The sequence below is a fragment of the Drosophila grimshawi genome, unplaced genomic scaffold (genome assembly GCF_018153295.1).
Source record: "Drosophila grimshawi isolate 15287-2541.00 unplaced genomic scaffold, ASM1815329v1 contig_1367, whole genome shotgun sequence".
Lineage (NCBI taxonomy): Eukaryota > Metazoa > Arthropoda > Insecta > Diptera > Drosophilidae > Drosophila > Drosophila grimshawi.
In genome coordinates this window covers 11,445,981-11,461,340 of record NW_025062889.1, presented here as the reverse complement: position 1 = coordinate 11,461,340, position 15,360 = coordinate 11,445,981, and the positions used below count along the sequence as shown (strand labels likewise).

General features: G+C 44.0%; 2 protein-coding genes across 2 annotated transcripts; both read left to right on the top strand.

The window, feature by feature from the left end:
- The first annotated feature begins 3,371 nt into the window (after positions 1 to 3,371).
- On the top strand, positions 3,372 to 9,641 carry LOC6560854. Its single transcript, XM_001986455.3, has 6 exons — positions 3,372 to 4,842; positions 4,928 to 5,064; positions 5,529 to 7,149; positions 7,229 to 8,206; positions 8,274 to 8,611; positions 9,433 to 9,641. Exons 1-6 carry the CDS (start codon positions 3,460 to 3,462, stop codon positions 9,626 to 9,628), a joined length of 4,653 nt encoding a protein of 1,550 aa, XP_001986491.1. The 5' UTR covers positions 3,372 to 3,459; the 3' UTR covers positions 9,629 to 9,641.
- Positions 9,642 to 12,524: 2,883 nt separating this feature from the next.
- LOC6561318 (complex I assembly factor ACAD9, mitochondrial) lies at positions 12,525 to 15,118 on the top strand. The gene is made up of 3 exons (XM_001986454.2): positions 12,525 to 13,650; positions 14,129 to 14,453; positions 14,512 to 15,118. Exons 1-3 carry the CDS (start codon positions 12,584 to 12,586, stop codon positions 15,034 to 15,036), a joined length of 1,917 nt encoding a protein of 638 aa, XP_001986490.1. The 5' UTR covers positions 12,525 to 12,583; the 3' UTR covers positions 15,037 to 15,118.
- The last annotated feature ends 242 nt before the right edge of the window (positions 15,119 to 15,360 follow it).

Here is a 15,360-nt window from a genome sequence, read left to right as displayed (position 1 = left end):
GTCATCTGCAAGTTAACTACACACACATATATCATTTATAATTTTTTGTGTGTCTGTGTGTGTATGAGTAATTGGACAGCCCGTTTCCAGGCGATGGGATTTAATATGAGTCAAGTAAAACAAAGAGATAGATATACAAGAGTGATTAATAATGTGTGTGTGTGTGATGTAACACGCGATATATAATTTATATAGACACATATGTATATATTTATGTGTATGTACTTGTCTTAATTACGATGCGATGCGTCGCTGCTGCAACACTTCCGCCATATATGACACATTTATTTTCTTGCTTGCTGTGGGTAAAATTAAATATTTATATTATACACATAAGCATGTGCATGTATATATATTTAATTTGGCTTTAATAAAGCCTTTATCGTGACGCATGGGATGGGGGCTGGCGGGTGTCGACCAAATCAAAATGACATGCTTGAAATCTTTCCATATCCGCCGTTGTTGGCGCTCGCTTTGCTTTCCACTGACTGCGCCACTCACTCACCAACTCACCACACAGGGAGACATACACAGACGTCAGCAGCAGCAGCAGCGATCCCGTTGCGCGCCTGCCTTTGGCGCAATTTCATAATCAAATTGGCTGCTAAAAGCAAAAAGGAAGCAGCGCTGCAGCAGAGCAACGAACTAAGCGAAAGGCAACAACGTCAGTGTCGGATCTTTTTTGTTTTTCTCTTTTATTTTTTTATGTTTTTTTTTTTTTGTTACAAACGTTGCAACACACTTTTGTTTGCTTTTCAAATATACAATTTGTGAACTGGTTTTTGTTGTTGAACGAATGCAGCGCCATCTAGCGTTAGCGTTTGCTAACCTAAATATATGCTATGTATATGCACGTGTGTGCGTGTGGTTGTATATATATATTTATCTTTCATAGCTGTTTGCATTGGTTTTCTTCTTTTCCGTAATTTTTGGCTAACACACAAAGGCAAAATGCAATATGAAAATTTAAATAAATGCAAATTTTGCAAATACGCCGCAAGAAATATAATGCAATGATGAATAAACAGAACGCATTCAGCTAAAATAAATATATATTTTTACACACACACGCAAACACACAGATCGGAGACACGAGAAACGATTTTTGCGAAATCAAAACCATGCCAAGGACGGACGACCAAAGCGAAATTAAATTAGTTCACACAATGAAAATAAAAAGTGCAATTGATTATGTTGCGTTTGTGTGCCAAATTGCCACAAAAAATAAATAAAAACGTTAATTCAACATCCATCGTCGAACAGCACACGCGCTCCTCTTCTCTCTCACTCTCGCCCATTCCCGCACTCGGTCAGTTGCCCTTACGTCAAACGACCATGTTTCCATTTCGTTGGGTTCCGCTACGAGTTGCTTGCGTTAGAGCATTTCAACTGCGTCATATCATTTTGCAAGATGAGTGACTTTTTCCTGCTACTCAAAAAATAAAATACACGAATAAAATCTTTACTGTTTTACTGTAAAAGAAAAAGTAAATTATGCATAAATAAATACATAACGAGAAAAAAAACTAAATAAATAAAAGTGAAATAGCGATAATGTAATCAAATATTATTAAAACCCGCTGCTGCTGCTGCTGCGACGTCGACGGCGACTGTTGTTGCGGTTATTGTTGTTTGGTCTGTTCGCTTGCCCTCATTTCGTACGAGTTGTTGTGGTTGTTGTTGCTGTGCTGTGCTGTGTTTATGTGAATGCTTGCTTGTCTATTGTGGGCCAAGTGTAGTTGTGTGTGTGCTAGCGACCATAAACAAAAATGCTCACACATACACACGCACACATACAGACGCAGACACAGACACATGCGCAAGCAATCGAACACGGGCTGAGCAAACATTGCCAACACAAGAATCATATGTTTTCCAACAGCACTCGCGCACACACACACACACACACGCAGAGCACACATCAGCATATTCACCTCTCTTCCTCTCTGCTGCGTATGTACACATACACAAACACACACACACACACGCACACAGATAGGCTTCGTCTCGCGCGCTAGTTATATATTGTGTATGCAGGTCAAGAAGAAACGCAAAAATCAAAAGCAAAAGTAAAGACAAACATGTTCACAACCTGACTGAGAGCGACACAGTCAGAGAGAGAGAGAGAGAGAGAGAGAGATAGAGACAGCGTGCTCATTTGTGCTCTCTGACATTTGTGATGGTTGTAGCAACATGTTGCCAGCGTTGAGCAACACATGCTTAAACAACAGTGAACAGCTGTTTGTTAGCACTTGCATGTTGCTAAGCGCAACTTTAGCAATATATGTATACATATATATTTGTAGCTGCTGCTGACCTTCAAAAACGTTGCAAATTGCAAAAAAACAGCAACAAAAATGCATGTGGCGCGCTAGGCTTAATCTGTCAAATGACGTCACAGCTTTTGCAACATGTGTGTTGCCAAATGCATTGTGCTGTGCCTGCCTCTCCGATTCTCTCTCCCTCTCCCTCTCTCTGTTGTTCTATTCTCTGACTTGGCAACAGCTGCCTGATTAAGTAACGACCTGGTTGCCTGGTTTTATTTTTTGGGCCACATTGAGGCCGTGTTACTGTGTCGCTATATACATATATGTATTCTGAGATTCTGAGATGCCATTATAGCATCGAAAGGATCTGTGTCAAAGTAAATTCAAACAGTTGTTAATATGTTTATGTATTGCATTCTATTTATCATTGGGGGACCTTCACAGCATAATTCAATTTGACATACAGGGTGCCACAGCTGACCTAGTTTGGCAACAGCAGCGGCAGCAGCAGCTGTTGGCATTCAAGCTGCGTTTTTTTTTTTATTTTTGCCAATGCCATTTTTGCGATTAAAGAAACTTTGAAAAGTAGTAGAAAAAGCAACAACAACAAAATACAGTAAAATATTCAAAGAGTTTTTTAATTTGAAGCAATTACAAGCTACGATTAAAATTCAATTCAAATTAAAATTTAAATTTAAATGCATATGAAATTATTTTTAAAATACTAAAAATATATTTAGTAGTAAAAGAAAAGCAACAAAAAAACACGAAGAAATTTTCAAATATTTATTTAAATTGAGGCTATTAAATTTCAAGCAATTACAAGCTGCGATTCAAATGAAATATACAAAAATATTAATATTAAAAAAAAATAAAAATTGTAAATCATATTATGTATAATTAGTATAAAAAGTACTTAAAAAGACATAATGAAAAATTAACTATGACAATTAATATATCTTTTTTTTCTTTTATTTTTTTGCAGTGTACTTCTGGTGCAGGTGCGTGCGAGGTCGGAAATCACATCAAAGAGAGAGGAGAACGTTGATCAGTCGCCGACGTAAAAGCCAAGGGAGAGGGTTCTCTTCTTGAGAGAGAGCGAGAGAGAGTGAGCGAGAGGAGGGGTGGAACGAGAGAGAGAGAGAGAGATAGAGAGAGAGTGAGAGAGGGAGAGGGAGACAAGAAGCACCAGATGATACCCACAAGCGTCACGAACTCACCGCCAGCCGCTGGCTTGGCCCAAAATGGAGCAGCTGCTGTTGTTGTTGTTGTTGGTGGTGGCAGTTCTGCTGCAGCAGCAGCAGCAGCAGCATCAACAGCAGCAGTGGCAGCACAGCAGCAGAGCAATTACAATTCAATTGTGCTGGGCTTGGCCTCCCTAATCCTCGAGGGCAGACCCATTGCCGACGATGAGTATCCGCTGCAGTTGCAGTTGCACGCACAACACCAGCTGCAGCAGCAGCAGCAACAGCTGCCTCAGCTGCAGCAGCAGCAACAGTTGGCATCAAGTTCGAGCAGCGGTCGCCATTCGCCACGCCCCTCAACATCGCGGGCAGCCATCAACATTACAACGAATCCCTATGCCTTGACCAGCCCCACCCTACGCTCTGTCTACGGACACGCCTATGCACACGCCCCCGCCCACAGCCACGGCCATGGCCAAGCATATCACTCGCAAGGCTATGGATACGATTATAGACAAGGTGGCACCAGCGGCAGTAGCAGCAGCAGCAGCACAAGTGCCACACATCAGCGTTGGACGCAGAAGCTCTGCCAGCTGCGTCAGTTGTCGCCAGCGGCACAGAGCATGACCGTTGAGCCCGAACTGGTCTCCCTGGCCATCAATGAGCTCAATACGGAACGCGGCGACTTTGAGATTGTGCGACGCGTCATGTTCAACAATCATCTAACAGCAACAGCAGCAGCAGGAGGAGGAGGAGGTGGCTCAACTGGAATTGAAAGTGGTGGCGCAACAGGATCATCGTCGGGTGCACAGCTATTGGCGGTTGCCAGCAGTTCCAATTCGAGTGCGGCCAGTTCACCAGGCGGCTCTGTGTCCAGCTCGGATAACATTCTGCACTCGCTGCAATCGCTGGCCACCACCTGTTTGCGTGGTGGTGGTGGTGGACCCAACACTGCCAGCAGCAGCGAGGCGAGACCACTCAGCCTGGACATTGCAGCAGCAGCAGCGGCAGCAACAACAGTCAGTCAGACGGCAAGTCGCCTCTCGGATTACAATTGCAGTCGGACAACGTTGGGCGCCAGAGGAGGAGTGGGAGAGGGAGTCGCAGTAGGATTAGCTATGAGTGGAGGAGGAGGAGTCTATAGTGGAGGAGTCGGAGTAGGAGTAGGTGGGGGAGCAGCCACATCAACAGCCACTGCCAGCAACAATATTGCAACTGGAACTGGAAATGGGAACGGCAATGCAACCGCAACCGCAACCAATTCCAGTTGCAACACACGGCCCAAACATGGGCCACACTGTGATCAGTTCCTCAGGAAGATGGGGCTTGCCAAGGGCGAGTCTGCCGACGCTGAGGAGCATTTCTGTGATATGTCTTACGTAAATATAACCGTGAGTAATTCAAATGGTGCCACCCCATCCCAATCCTTGTTGTCCATTGACATTATCTAATCGACATCTTTGATTGCTTTGCTAGTGTTCCCGCTGGCGTGCCCATTGCATGAAAATGGAGGCGATCTTGGCGCGCAGGGAGCCCGTCTGCATCGAGGTGTTCCTGGGCCCCGCTGGCCATAAGATTCTGCTCGAGCAATGGATCATTAGCGGCAAGGAGAAGTGAGTTAAGACAAAAATGTGATCTTAAATAGAAATTGTTGAGTGTTCAACATATAAATATGGCATGTGGCAATATAATAATAATAATAGTAATAGTATATGTTACATATATATTTGGATAGATGAATTTGTAGTCCAAAATCATATTTCTATTTGGTGAGTGTTAAAACTGAACCAAAGACATTTGGATTTTGGTTTGGAATCAGATTAAAACTGAGAAATGAAGGCTGAAAATCGTTTATAGGCTCAGATTTCTGCTAAGTGTGTACTTTAGAGTTAAGATTAAGAGAAGTCCACACAAGTAGAAGATATCGGAGAGAAGGAGCAGTTGAAACAGAATATATATATGTATATAAAGAACTACAAATCAATTTCAATATATTTTGTATTTATGTAGAATCAATTCCAATATTTTTATATAAATAATATCAATAATGAATCATGGCAACCATTTCGATTTGCAGAGTGCCACCACCGACGATGACGCTGCCATCGCTGTGCAGCGCGATACGGAGCCAGCTTTACTTTTCGCAGATCGTTGCGTGGTGCGATCTGTTGCGCAAATGCGATCCCTCTGTCTACGATAGCGGGCGTGTGATCTTTGCCAACGGCAGCAGCACCACAGCCGGCGATTTGGCTGGACACAGCGGCGGCAGCAACAGCAACAGCACGATGACCAGTTCGGCGGCGGCTGCTGCTGCTGCTACGGCTGCCAGTGCGCGACGACCACGTTTGAACATCTTCTATAGGATTAGGCCATACGATCCCACCAATTCGACGAATGGGAATCACACTGATGGAGGATTCAGCGCCAAGGCGACTGTACACAATTTTCCGCACGTGAACATTGCGGAAAACTTTAGCGTTGCGGTCTGTGTGAAGAGTCTGCCACGCTTCAATGGTGGCCTGCCGCACATTGCTCCACCAACAGGTCGACGAGCACCACCGCCACCACCACCAGCGTCAGCAACGTCGTCCAGGAAGTCGCGGCCAGCAGCAAGTACGCCCACCGGGGGTGGGGGTATGTGTGCGGCCACGCCCACCGGTCTGGGGGCACGCATTGCACTGTTGAGCACAACGCCGCCCGGAACAAGTAGTAGTAGTAGCTGTGATAAATACGACAGAAGGAGAAGGAACGAAGAGGAGCTGCAGCTGCAGCTGCAGCTGGAGCAGGACCTGGATGCCGACACAGGTGGGCCGACGGACGAGCTGGGCATCGGGCATCGAGAGCGACAGCTGCAAAAGTATCGCAAGCGAATGCAGCGTCGCGACAAGAAGCGTGAACGCAAACCCTCCGATGATCCGCTCGAGGAGCAAATGGATGCCGCCATGGACGAGGGCAACGATGAGGATGCCGCCGCCGCCAAGCAACTCCCGTCGCCGACAGCAGCCGCAGCCACAGCAGCAGCAGTGCTAATCCCAACACTGATGTCGCCACCACGTCGCATTGCGATGATATCAACGGGCACCCAAACATCGCTGAGCAGCTGCCAGAAATGTGGCTGCGAGAAGACGCTGCTCTGTCTCAATTGCACAGCGGATGAGGATGAGGATGCCGATGCGGATGCGGATGGGAATGGAGATGATACGAGTGCCTCCGAAATGGAGGAGACATCGATCAGCAGCAGCAGCTGCAGTCTGAGCAGCTCCGATCTCATTGTGGGCACACCGCGCAACAAGGCCGAGCTGCTCCTGCAGGCCATACAGCGCACGCCAAAGAATCGAAAGCCCAACCCAAAAGCAGCAGCACATAATGATCTCAAAGCTGGCGGATTGCTGCAGACGCCGCCAACACCAACGCCAAGTCAACAACACCAGCAGCAGCAACAGCAGCAGAGTCCCAAGCCGGCGGCGCCAACCAGCGGCTGTCAGATGTGCAAACGCCAGAAGACCCAACACACATTTGCCAGTGGCAAGAAGAGTGGAGGAGCAGTTGCAGCAGCTGCAGCAGTTGTAGCAGTTAAAGCAGTTGCCAGACAAGAGTCCAGTTCCACAACGAATGGCACAAATGGACACAGCAACAGCGCAGCAACTGACAATGGCGATGCTGGCGATGACAACAGCATGGATCAGGAGGTGGAACAGGTACTATCTCCATCTGTCTATATATACATTATTTTCCATAGATCCTTGCGCTAATCTCCGCTCCTTTGTTCAATCGCAGACCGCCTCGACCAAGCTGACGCCAAACATCGATCGTTGCACATTGAATGCGGACCGGGAACGTTGTCAGACGCCGCCGGATGTTGGCGCTTGTGCCATGGATGACGAGCGCATTGTGGTTCAGTTCAAGACGCCCATCAGTCATGTGCCGCTCAAGCAGCAGGATTACCAGCAGCAGCAGCATCAGTCGCATTCGCAGCAGCAGCAATCACAACATCAGCAACAACAACAAGTTGGACAACAGTTGTGCAAGGCATCAAGTCAGCTGCGTTTGAATTGCAATGGGATTATGCTGGACAGGGAGACACCGTCGCCAATGCTGTCGCCGCTGATGCGCAAAGCGTTGCCCAAGGTCAATCTGAACACGATCTTCTGCAGCAGCAGCAGCGGTGGCAGCAGTGGCAACAGTCCCTCCACCTCATCCTCGTCGGCACCGATCAGCATTGACAGCGGACTGGCGTTTAGTTTTGAGCAGCCCACGCTGAGCTATGGCCACACGCAGTCGCAGTCGCAATCGCTATTGACGCCACCGGACTGCCATCAATCGTCCAGCAATCTGCATGTGCAGAAATCGTATTCGGCACCGACGCTGCCCAATGCATTGTCGGTGTCGCCACGCTTTGCCAAACAGGCGGCATTCTACAAGCGTCGCTCGCGTCATCTCAGCGATCGTTCGGATCGCAGCTCCCTCGGCTCCGATGAGCAGCTCTCCGACGAGGATCTCGAGTCGGGCATGTGCAGTCCGGCGGGATCGCCGCTCAAAACGCGTGCGCGTCTCGCCACACAATTTGGCGGCCGACCCCTGCTCGGCAATCTGGAGGAGTCGCTGCTGCAGAAGCGTCTGCTGCCCAAAATTGAAGTCGCCGGCTTCCGTCTGCAACTGGGCGCCTCTGGCGTCTTTTGTCCCAAACAACGCACCATTTCGGCTTCCTCCTATTTCTATGAGCTGCACGGCGAGACACTGAGCACACCCTACCTGGTAAGTGTTGGCCACATCTGCGCTGAAATCGATTGCCACTGCTAACGTTTGCCATTTCCGATTGCAGTGCGAGATTCGTTTGCCACGCAAGGGTTACTCTGTGCCGCTGATGGGCACGGTGCAGGCGACGCTCCTCAATCCGATGGGGACGGTGGTGCGCATGTTTGTCATTCCCTACGATATGCGCGACATGCCCAATCTGCATCGCACCTTCATCCGGCAGCGCATCCTTGCCGACGAGCTGCCCTGCAACAGTGTCATCATTATGCAGCCGCAGCAGCAGCAGCCGGTGCGGGAGCGGGAACGTGAGCCGGGCAGTCCCACAGCGATGAGCACCACCAGCAAGTTGGGCCACTTTATCAGTGCCGAGCAAATGAAGCGACTGCGCTACTCCATACACCTGAGGTCAGTTCAATGGGGAGCCTCAAATGTACATCAAGAGAGAACCACCGTAAAAGGATGTCCTATTAAGAATTCCAACTGGAATGAAATTCAATTCTATATATATATATGTCTATAACTATGTCAGCTATATGATAAGTAGTCCGATGTGTATCAATAATAACTTTTGTAACTGGTTACTTTGGTCAGAATAACAGATAAAATTTCCATATCAGAACTTATTTAGAAATTCAAGCGCTAGTTCGTATTCTGGCTATATGATATAGTAGACCGATGTGATTCTGATATATGTCAACTATTCAACTATTGCTGCAGACTGAGAATATATATCTTTGTATATAAAAGAGCAAAGCTAATCTAAACTCAATCTTGCAGTTACTGGTTAATTTCGGAATTTTAGAATTGATACAAAAAAAAACTGACAAAATGATGTTGTGGCATCATTAATCTTATGCAGAGCGTATTCCAACAACATCATTTTGTATATAACCAGATAATATAGCTGTCATATATACGATTTATCAGTTTGGTTTATAGTTTAATCCATTTCTGAGCAGGCAATTGCAGTGATATTAAACCAACTAATGCTAGATGAGAACTGCTTAAGTTGATATATCTGCAGTTTTATTTATCTGCAGTAATATTTATTATATATATAGCAAACAGATATAGCAACTGTTAACTGAATAGTTCCACTTTTTGAATATATATCGCAGCACAAAGCTGAAATTCGCTTGACATAGTTATGGCAATTATTTGCCCACTTTTAAATGATGCACAATCGAATTGAAATTGAATTTAAATGTAATTTTTTTGTTTTTCAGATTCCAGACATCTCGATCGGGTCGGCTGTCGCTGCATACGGATATACGGCTGTTGATCTCGAGGCGGACGGACTGCGATACGGCGGCGGCGCATGCCAAGGGATTGGTGGAGGCGCCAAATGAGCTGGTGACGGATACGCTGATGCCAACGGAGCCGCGCTACAGTGCGCGACAGGAGAGTCCCGGCAAGATTTAGTAGCTGCTAAACGCCATGGGCGTGGCATGTGGCAGCAGCAGTAGCAACAGCAACAGCAGTGGCAGCAACAGCAGCATCAGCAGCAGTGCCAGTGGCAGTGGCAGTTTTAGCTGCTGTTGCTGTGGCTTCAGCAACGGTGATGGTGGCAACTTTGTGCGACGCATGTGGAAACAGTTGCATGCGCGCTGGCAACTCTGGCAGCAGTGCCACAAATATCAACTCTTGTAATTTGGACAAAATGTGGCAATGTTAACAATCGGGAAGCGAGGCAAATTTCCAACAACAACAACAACAAACAAGACAACTGCTTTATTAGTTATTGTAACTCTAAAATCGAAAATCTATCTCTCGTCTGTTATGACTAGTACTATCCCGCCCCCGCCCCTCTCTCCCCTATTCGGTTTAAGCCCTCATTTTTAAGCCAACTAGTTTGAATTTGAATTGTTTTGTTTTAATGCTACACAAACAAAAAAGAAAAAAAAGAAGAAAGAAAAAAGAGAACGAAGTTTTGAAGAACAAACCAATCTAAAGATTAACAACTCTCTCACTCACTCAGTCTATCTGCTCCCTCTCTCTAATTTCCTATCTCTATCTTTGTGAAGGGGGCCAACAAACAAGAAAACAAACAAATATCTCAATTTACACGGGTCTCACAGTAAACAAACCCGTTGTTTTGGGTAGGAGCAGCAGCAGCAGCTAGCAATACTTATGAAATAGTTGCAACAAATTATATAAATATGCAATACGAGTTTAGAATTTGAGTGCGAGTGCGAATGTGAGTGCGAGTGAGTGTTTTGTGAATGCTAATCAAATTTCAACGAGTGCAATGAGAGCCCAATTCTGTTCTGAATTAAGTTGAAGATTACTTTTATAGTTCTGATTCAATAAGCAATTTTTGAAACTGTTCACATATAAATAATGCATGGAAGAATCCTGAAACGTTTCTAAAAATTCAATTATTTTATTATTTTTGTTTATTTTTTAATCTTTTTTCTATAGATTAAATTTGTTTCATGATTGTTTGATTGAATTTGAATTATTTCACTACAAAAAAAAACACTCTTTTATATAAAGCTGAATTGAATTTGAAATATTATTTGGGCGCTCAATGAAAATGCTTTCAATTGAAAATGATTTTTGGAGAACAGCTCAAAAGAGTATATCAAAGTATCTAAATACATATATATATTTATGTAAAAATGCAAACAAATTTAGCTGATAATATTTGAGAAAGGAATGCGAGTTAAGACAAAAAGTGCAGAGAGAATGGGGTGTATTGAAAAGTGTGTGTGTGATTAGAAGTGTGTGTCTCTGTGTGTGTGTGTGTGTGCCTGTGTGTGTGTGTGTTTTGGCCAGCTCATATCGATCGTTGTTGTTAGCGTTAGTAGTGTGTGATCTAAAAGTGTAATTTTTGTCCAATTGACAATTGGCAATTCTCTATGAATTTGCCAGTTGTCAAATTATTAATTTGGTTTTTTCTTTTTTCTTTTGTGCATTGAGTGTTTTTTAAAGCGTGCCTGTGATACGATATGAGCTGCTTTGACGATGATGTTGAGGATCAGAATGATTATTTGTAGTAGAACTTTAGTTAAATACAATTCAACAATTTTGTTCTGTTTTTTTCTGTAACAACAACAACAAATGCAATTTACACAATAATTAGTTTTGTTTGCAATAAGTGCTCGAACATGATTGCAATACACACATTAAATATTTATTCTTTTTCTTTCTTTTTGTTTTGTCGGTTTGAATTCAAGTGGAAATTATTGAACATCATTTTTTGTTCAAGTTGAAACAGTTTTCAAGCACCCACAAATGTACTTCAATAAATAAATGCTAAAGATACATAAATATATATATGATGATATATATATCTCTATATCTATATATGAATGTAGAGTGTATGCCCCTCAGTGTGTACATAATTATGTCTGTGTTAAATTCTAATAACTAAAACTCTTATTTCCATTGATACCTGACTATAACTGTACTTGTATAACTCGACTACCGCTATTAACAAATTTTTCAAATCTAGCTGGTATACAAAATAATGTATAAAAACAACAACAACAACAAAATAAGTTCCACACACCTAACAAAAGTGAAACTAACTAATGAAAACCGAAACTGCAAAGAACAAAACATTAATAATAATAATAATAATAAAAATTTAAAAACAAAGAGATCACACACTAAACAACAAAAAAAGAATAAGAAAAACAAAAACAATCTTTCTTTATTTGTTTAACTGTTTTTAAGTAGAGAGCTTAATGTGCCCAGTCAATAGCAATTATATAACACCAATATACAAAATGATTCAAAATAAAGGGTTTTTGTGTTTTTAATCCAAAAATTAAACAAAAATTGTTTTTATTTTACATGTGTAGAATAAGTTATAAATAATGCAAACAAAAAAATAATATAAATTGTGGACAGGACTCTTAATACTGTTAATCAAACAGAAGCTTGTTGTTCTTTGTACTAGTCGCGTTAATACAACCAGCAGAAATCGGCAATGAATACTGGTTTTATTTAATAAAACGTGCAATAAGAAAATTCTTTTGAATCCAAAAATTGCGCGCTGCTCATAACATTTTGAGTAAATGTTAAAGTTCTTAGAGTGACCATACAGCGATCTGTCAGCTGATTGTGTTAATAGTAATTAACAGCAGAAAGTCCGCTTTTCCGCTTTGAATAGGAAATATACTTTTATGCAACACTTTTTAGATTTCTCATATGCAGAAGAGATCTGCAATTATTGTTGCTTATATTTATAGTAAAGCCTGTAGTAAGTGATTTCTTAGACACATAGTTTGAATTGAAATGATTGCGCGCTGTTAATAACATTTTTGAGTCAATGTTAAAGTTATTGGAGTGCCCACACGGCCAACAGCTGATTATGTTAATAGCAGTTGGCAGCAGAGAGTCGAAGAAAACACTGTTACCTAATTCACGATGCGCTACAATTTAATTTCGCGTGCTGTCCGCCTACTAAATCAGAGTCACAACCAACGCGGAAACTATCTATTAAAACGTGTAGCGAGCAGCAGTAGCAGCAGCAGCAGTGGCAGCCTCAATCAACGCGATGAGCAACCACAGGCAACGGAGGCAACAACAGAGGCGTCGCAGTCGGAGTTGCCGGCACGTGAACCACTCGTGAAGAACTTCTTTGTGGGCATTACGGACAAGGAGCTGCTCGGATATCCGGAGGTGATCGCACGCGAGGAGATGTCACAGTTGAAGACTGCACTGTTGCCACTCAACAATTACTTTGCCGAACAGCAATCGCAGTCGCAGTCCCAATTGGAGAGCCTCACTCAGCTGGGACTCTACGGATTGAATGTGCCGTTGGAATACGATGGCAAAGGCTACAATTGGAGCGCCAGCCTCATGGCCAGTGAGTCCGAGGCGGGACACACAAGCCTGGCACTTGGCCTACAATCGCATCGGATTGTTGTCGATATGCTGCGAGAATTGGGCAGCGAGGAGCAGAAGCAACGCTACTTGCCATCGTTGGCCACGGGTCAAGTCATTGCAACGGATGCGATCTTTGAGTATACGCCACCAGAGGATGATTTCTTTGGCACCCAGGCCATCTATGATACCGTCACAGGCAGCTGGACCCTCAGCGGGGAGAAGGCCTTCGTGGTCACGGCTCCGGTAGGCACACGCCAGCTGTTCCTCGTGCTCGCCCAGACGCAGCAACTGAATGTGCCCGGCAACATTGGCATGGGCTCCACCTTCTTCCTGGTTGACTCACAGCAGCAGGGCGTCAAGTTGGGTGAGCTGCATGCCACATTTGGTTGCCGGGAGGCGCCGATGCGTCGTCTGCACTTTGACAAGGTGCAGCTGCGACAGGATCAGATCCTTGGCTCAGCCCACGAGGGCAATCGGCATGCGGAGCATTTGGTGCGCTCCTCCCGCCTGAGAACCACCCAATCAGGCATCGCTCTGGCCAAGAGGCTGCTCCAACAGCTGACCGCATTCAGTGTGGATACCACACAATGTGGCGTCCAGATCAAGTGAGTGCCTCAAATTGCTATTATTGCTATTAATTGTTAAGATAAGAAACGTTTCAAAATACTCAACTAATCTTTAATCCTTATTTGATCATTTAGTGAAAATCCTGCTTCAAATACACTCAGAGAAATGCGCTTATTAAATTCAATTAGAGTCGGGTTAAAGTTGTTGAATTATCAATTACAAAAGAGTCTTGAACATTTTCTTTTAAGTTTAAATAATTCTTTATTTTATTCACTTTTTAAGGCAACCTTTTAAAATCTACTTAAATTCAAACTGAAATTCTTGAATTGTAAACTTTAGTATTATAAATTATAGTCAATTATTTCAACTATTAGAATTTAAAATTTAAATGAAATTATATTCAATTATTACAAGTTTTATTACAATTTAAAATTGAATTTAGATTAAATTTAAATAGTATAAAAAAGAAATTTAAAAATATATATTTTTTTAATGTTAAATGCTGAATTCTTGCAGAGATTTGGAGTTGACCCGTGCGAACCTGTCGCAGGCGATGTGCTCGATCTATGCGATGGAGAGCATGCTGTATCTGAGCGCTGGGCTGTTGGACGAGTTCCTCGGCCAGGATGTGACGCTGGAGAGTGCGATCACCAAATACTACACGCTGCAGCAGTTGCACGCGATCGCCACACAGAGCCTGGGTCTGCTGGGACCGCGTAGCCTGCACCAGGGCGAGCCGGCGGAGATGGCGCTGCGCGACACCGCCCAGCTGTGCACCCAAGGTGAATCGCTGAGCACGCTGAGCATGTTCATTGCACTGACGGGCCTGCAACATGCCGGGGTGAGTGCCACTTGAGATGCCATAAAATTAATAATCAAGTAATAAATACGCGTTGCAGCAAAGGATGAATGAGGGCGTGAGGAAATCACGTAATCCGCTCTTCCATCCGGGCCACATCTTTGGCAAATTCATGGGCCGTTCGAGCCTGGAGAGCCCCAAGACGGGCATGCTGCTGGCGGAGAATGTGCATCCCACACTGGAGCCAGCTGCCCAGTGCATCGAGCATTCGATTGCCCGTCTCCACATGGCCGTGGATTTGATGTTCACGCGGCATGGCAACGCCGTTGTCGAGCGTCAAATTGAGTTGCAACGTGTGGCGAATATTGCGAGCATCATTTATGCGATGTGGGCGAGTGCGGCACGTGCATCGCGCTCGTATTGCATTGGCTTGCCACTGGCGGATCACGAGTTGTTGACTGCCTCAGCGATCTGCACACAGGGACGCGACGATGTGCTCAGACTCGCCACGGATGTGTTCAATGGCAACTATGTGAATAATGACAACAATCTGTTGCGCCTCTCCACGCAGGTGGCAAAGAGTAAAGGTTACTTTGCGGTGCATCCATTAACCTTTAACTTTTAAGTCTTAAACAGATTCTTATCACTGAAAACTTCAAAATCGACATAATATTATATTAAAAAAAAAAACACCAAAAACAATCGTATTTTTTTTTCAGCGTATAAATATTCTAGTCGGGAGTGCTCATTAAATGGATATTTTACTACAGGGTATTCATATTTAAATATTTGGTTTAGTCACAGTGTAAACCCTTCACAATAATTAAAGATTTGTTTATTTTAAAGACTTAATTAGTATTCAAACATCAGAGATAATAAAAAAAAAAGAACAACAAAAAACTCCCACACCATTTCCACTCACGCAGCAGCAGCATGTTGAAATAACGCT

What these genes read in the sequence shown, in the direction of transcription:
- LOC6560854 (XM_001986455.3), top strand. Translation starts at nt 3,460, where the DNA reads ATGATACCCACAAGCGTCACGAACTCACCGCCAGCCGCTGGCTTGGCC. An exon ending in TGTCTTACGTAAATATAACC is followed by an intron (nt 4,843 to 4,927) that starts GTGAGTAATTCA and finishes TTGCTTTGCTAG; the next exon opens with TGTTCCCGCTGGCGTGCCCA. An exon ending in CACTGAGCACACCCTACCTG is followed by an intron (nt 8,207 to 8,273) that starts GTAAGTGTTGGC and finishes TTCCGATTGCAG; the next exon opens with TGCGAGATTCGTTTGCCACG.
- LOC6561318 (XM_001986454.2), top strand. Translation starts at nt 12,584, where the DNA reads ATGCGCTACAATTTAATTTCGCGTGCTGTCCGCCTACTAAATCAGAGT. An exon ending in CAATGTGGCGTCCAGATCAA is followed by an intron (nt 13,651 to 14,128) that starts GTGAGTGCCTCA and finishes GAATTCTTGCAG; the next exon opens with AGATTTGGAGTTGACCCGTG. An exon ending in CGGGCCTGCAACATGCCGGG is followed by an intron (nt 14,454 to 14,511) that starts GTGAGTGCCACT and finishes TACGCGTTGCAG; the next exon opens with CAAAGGATGAATGAGGGCGT.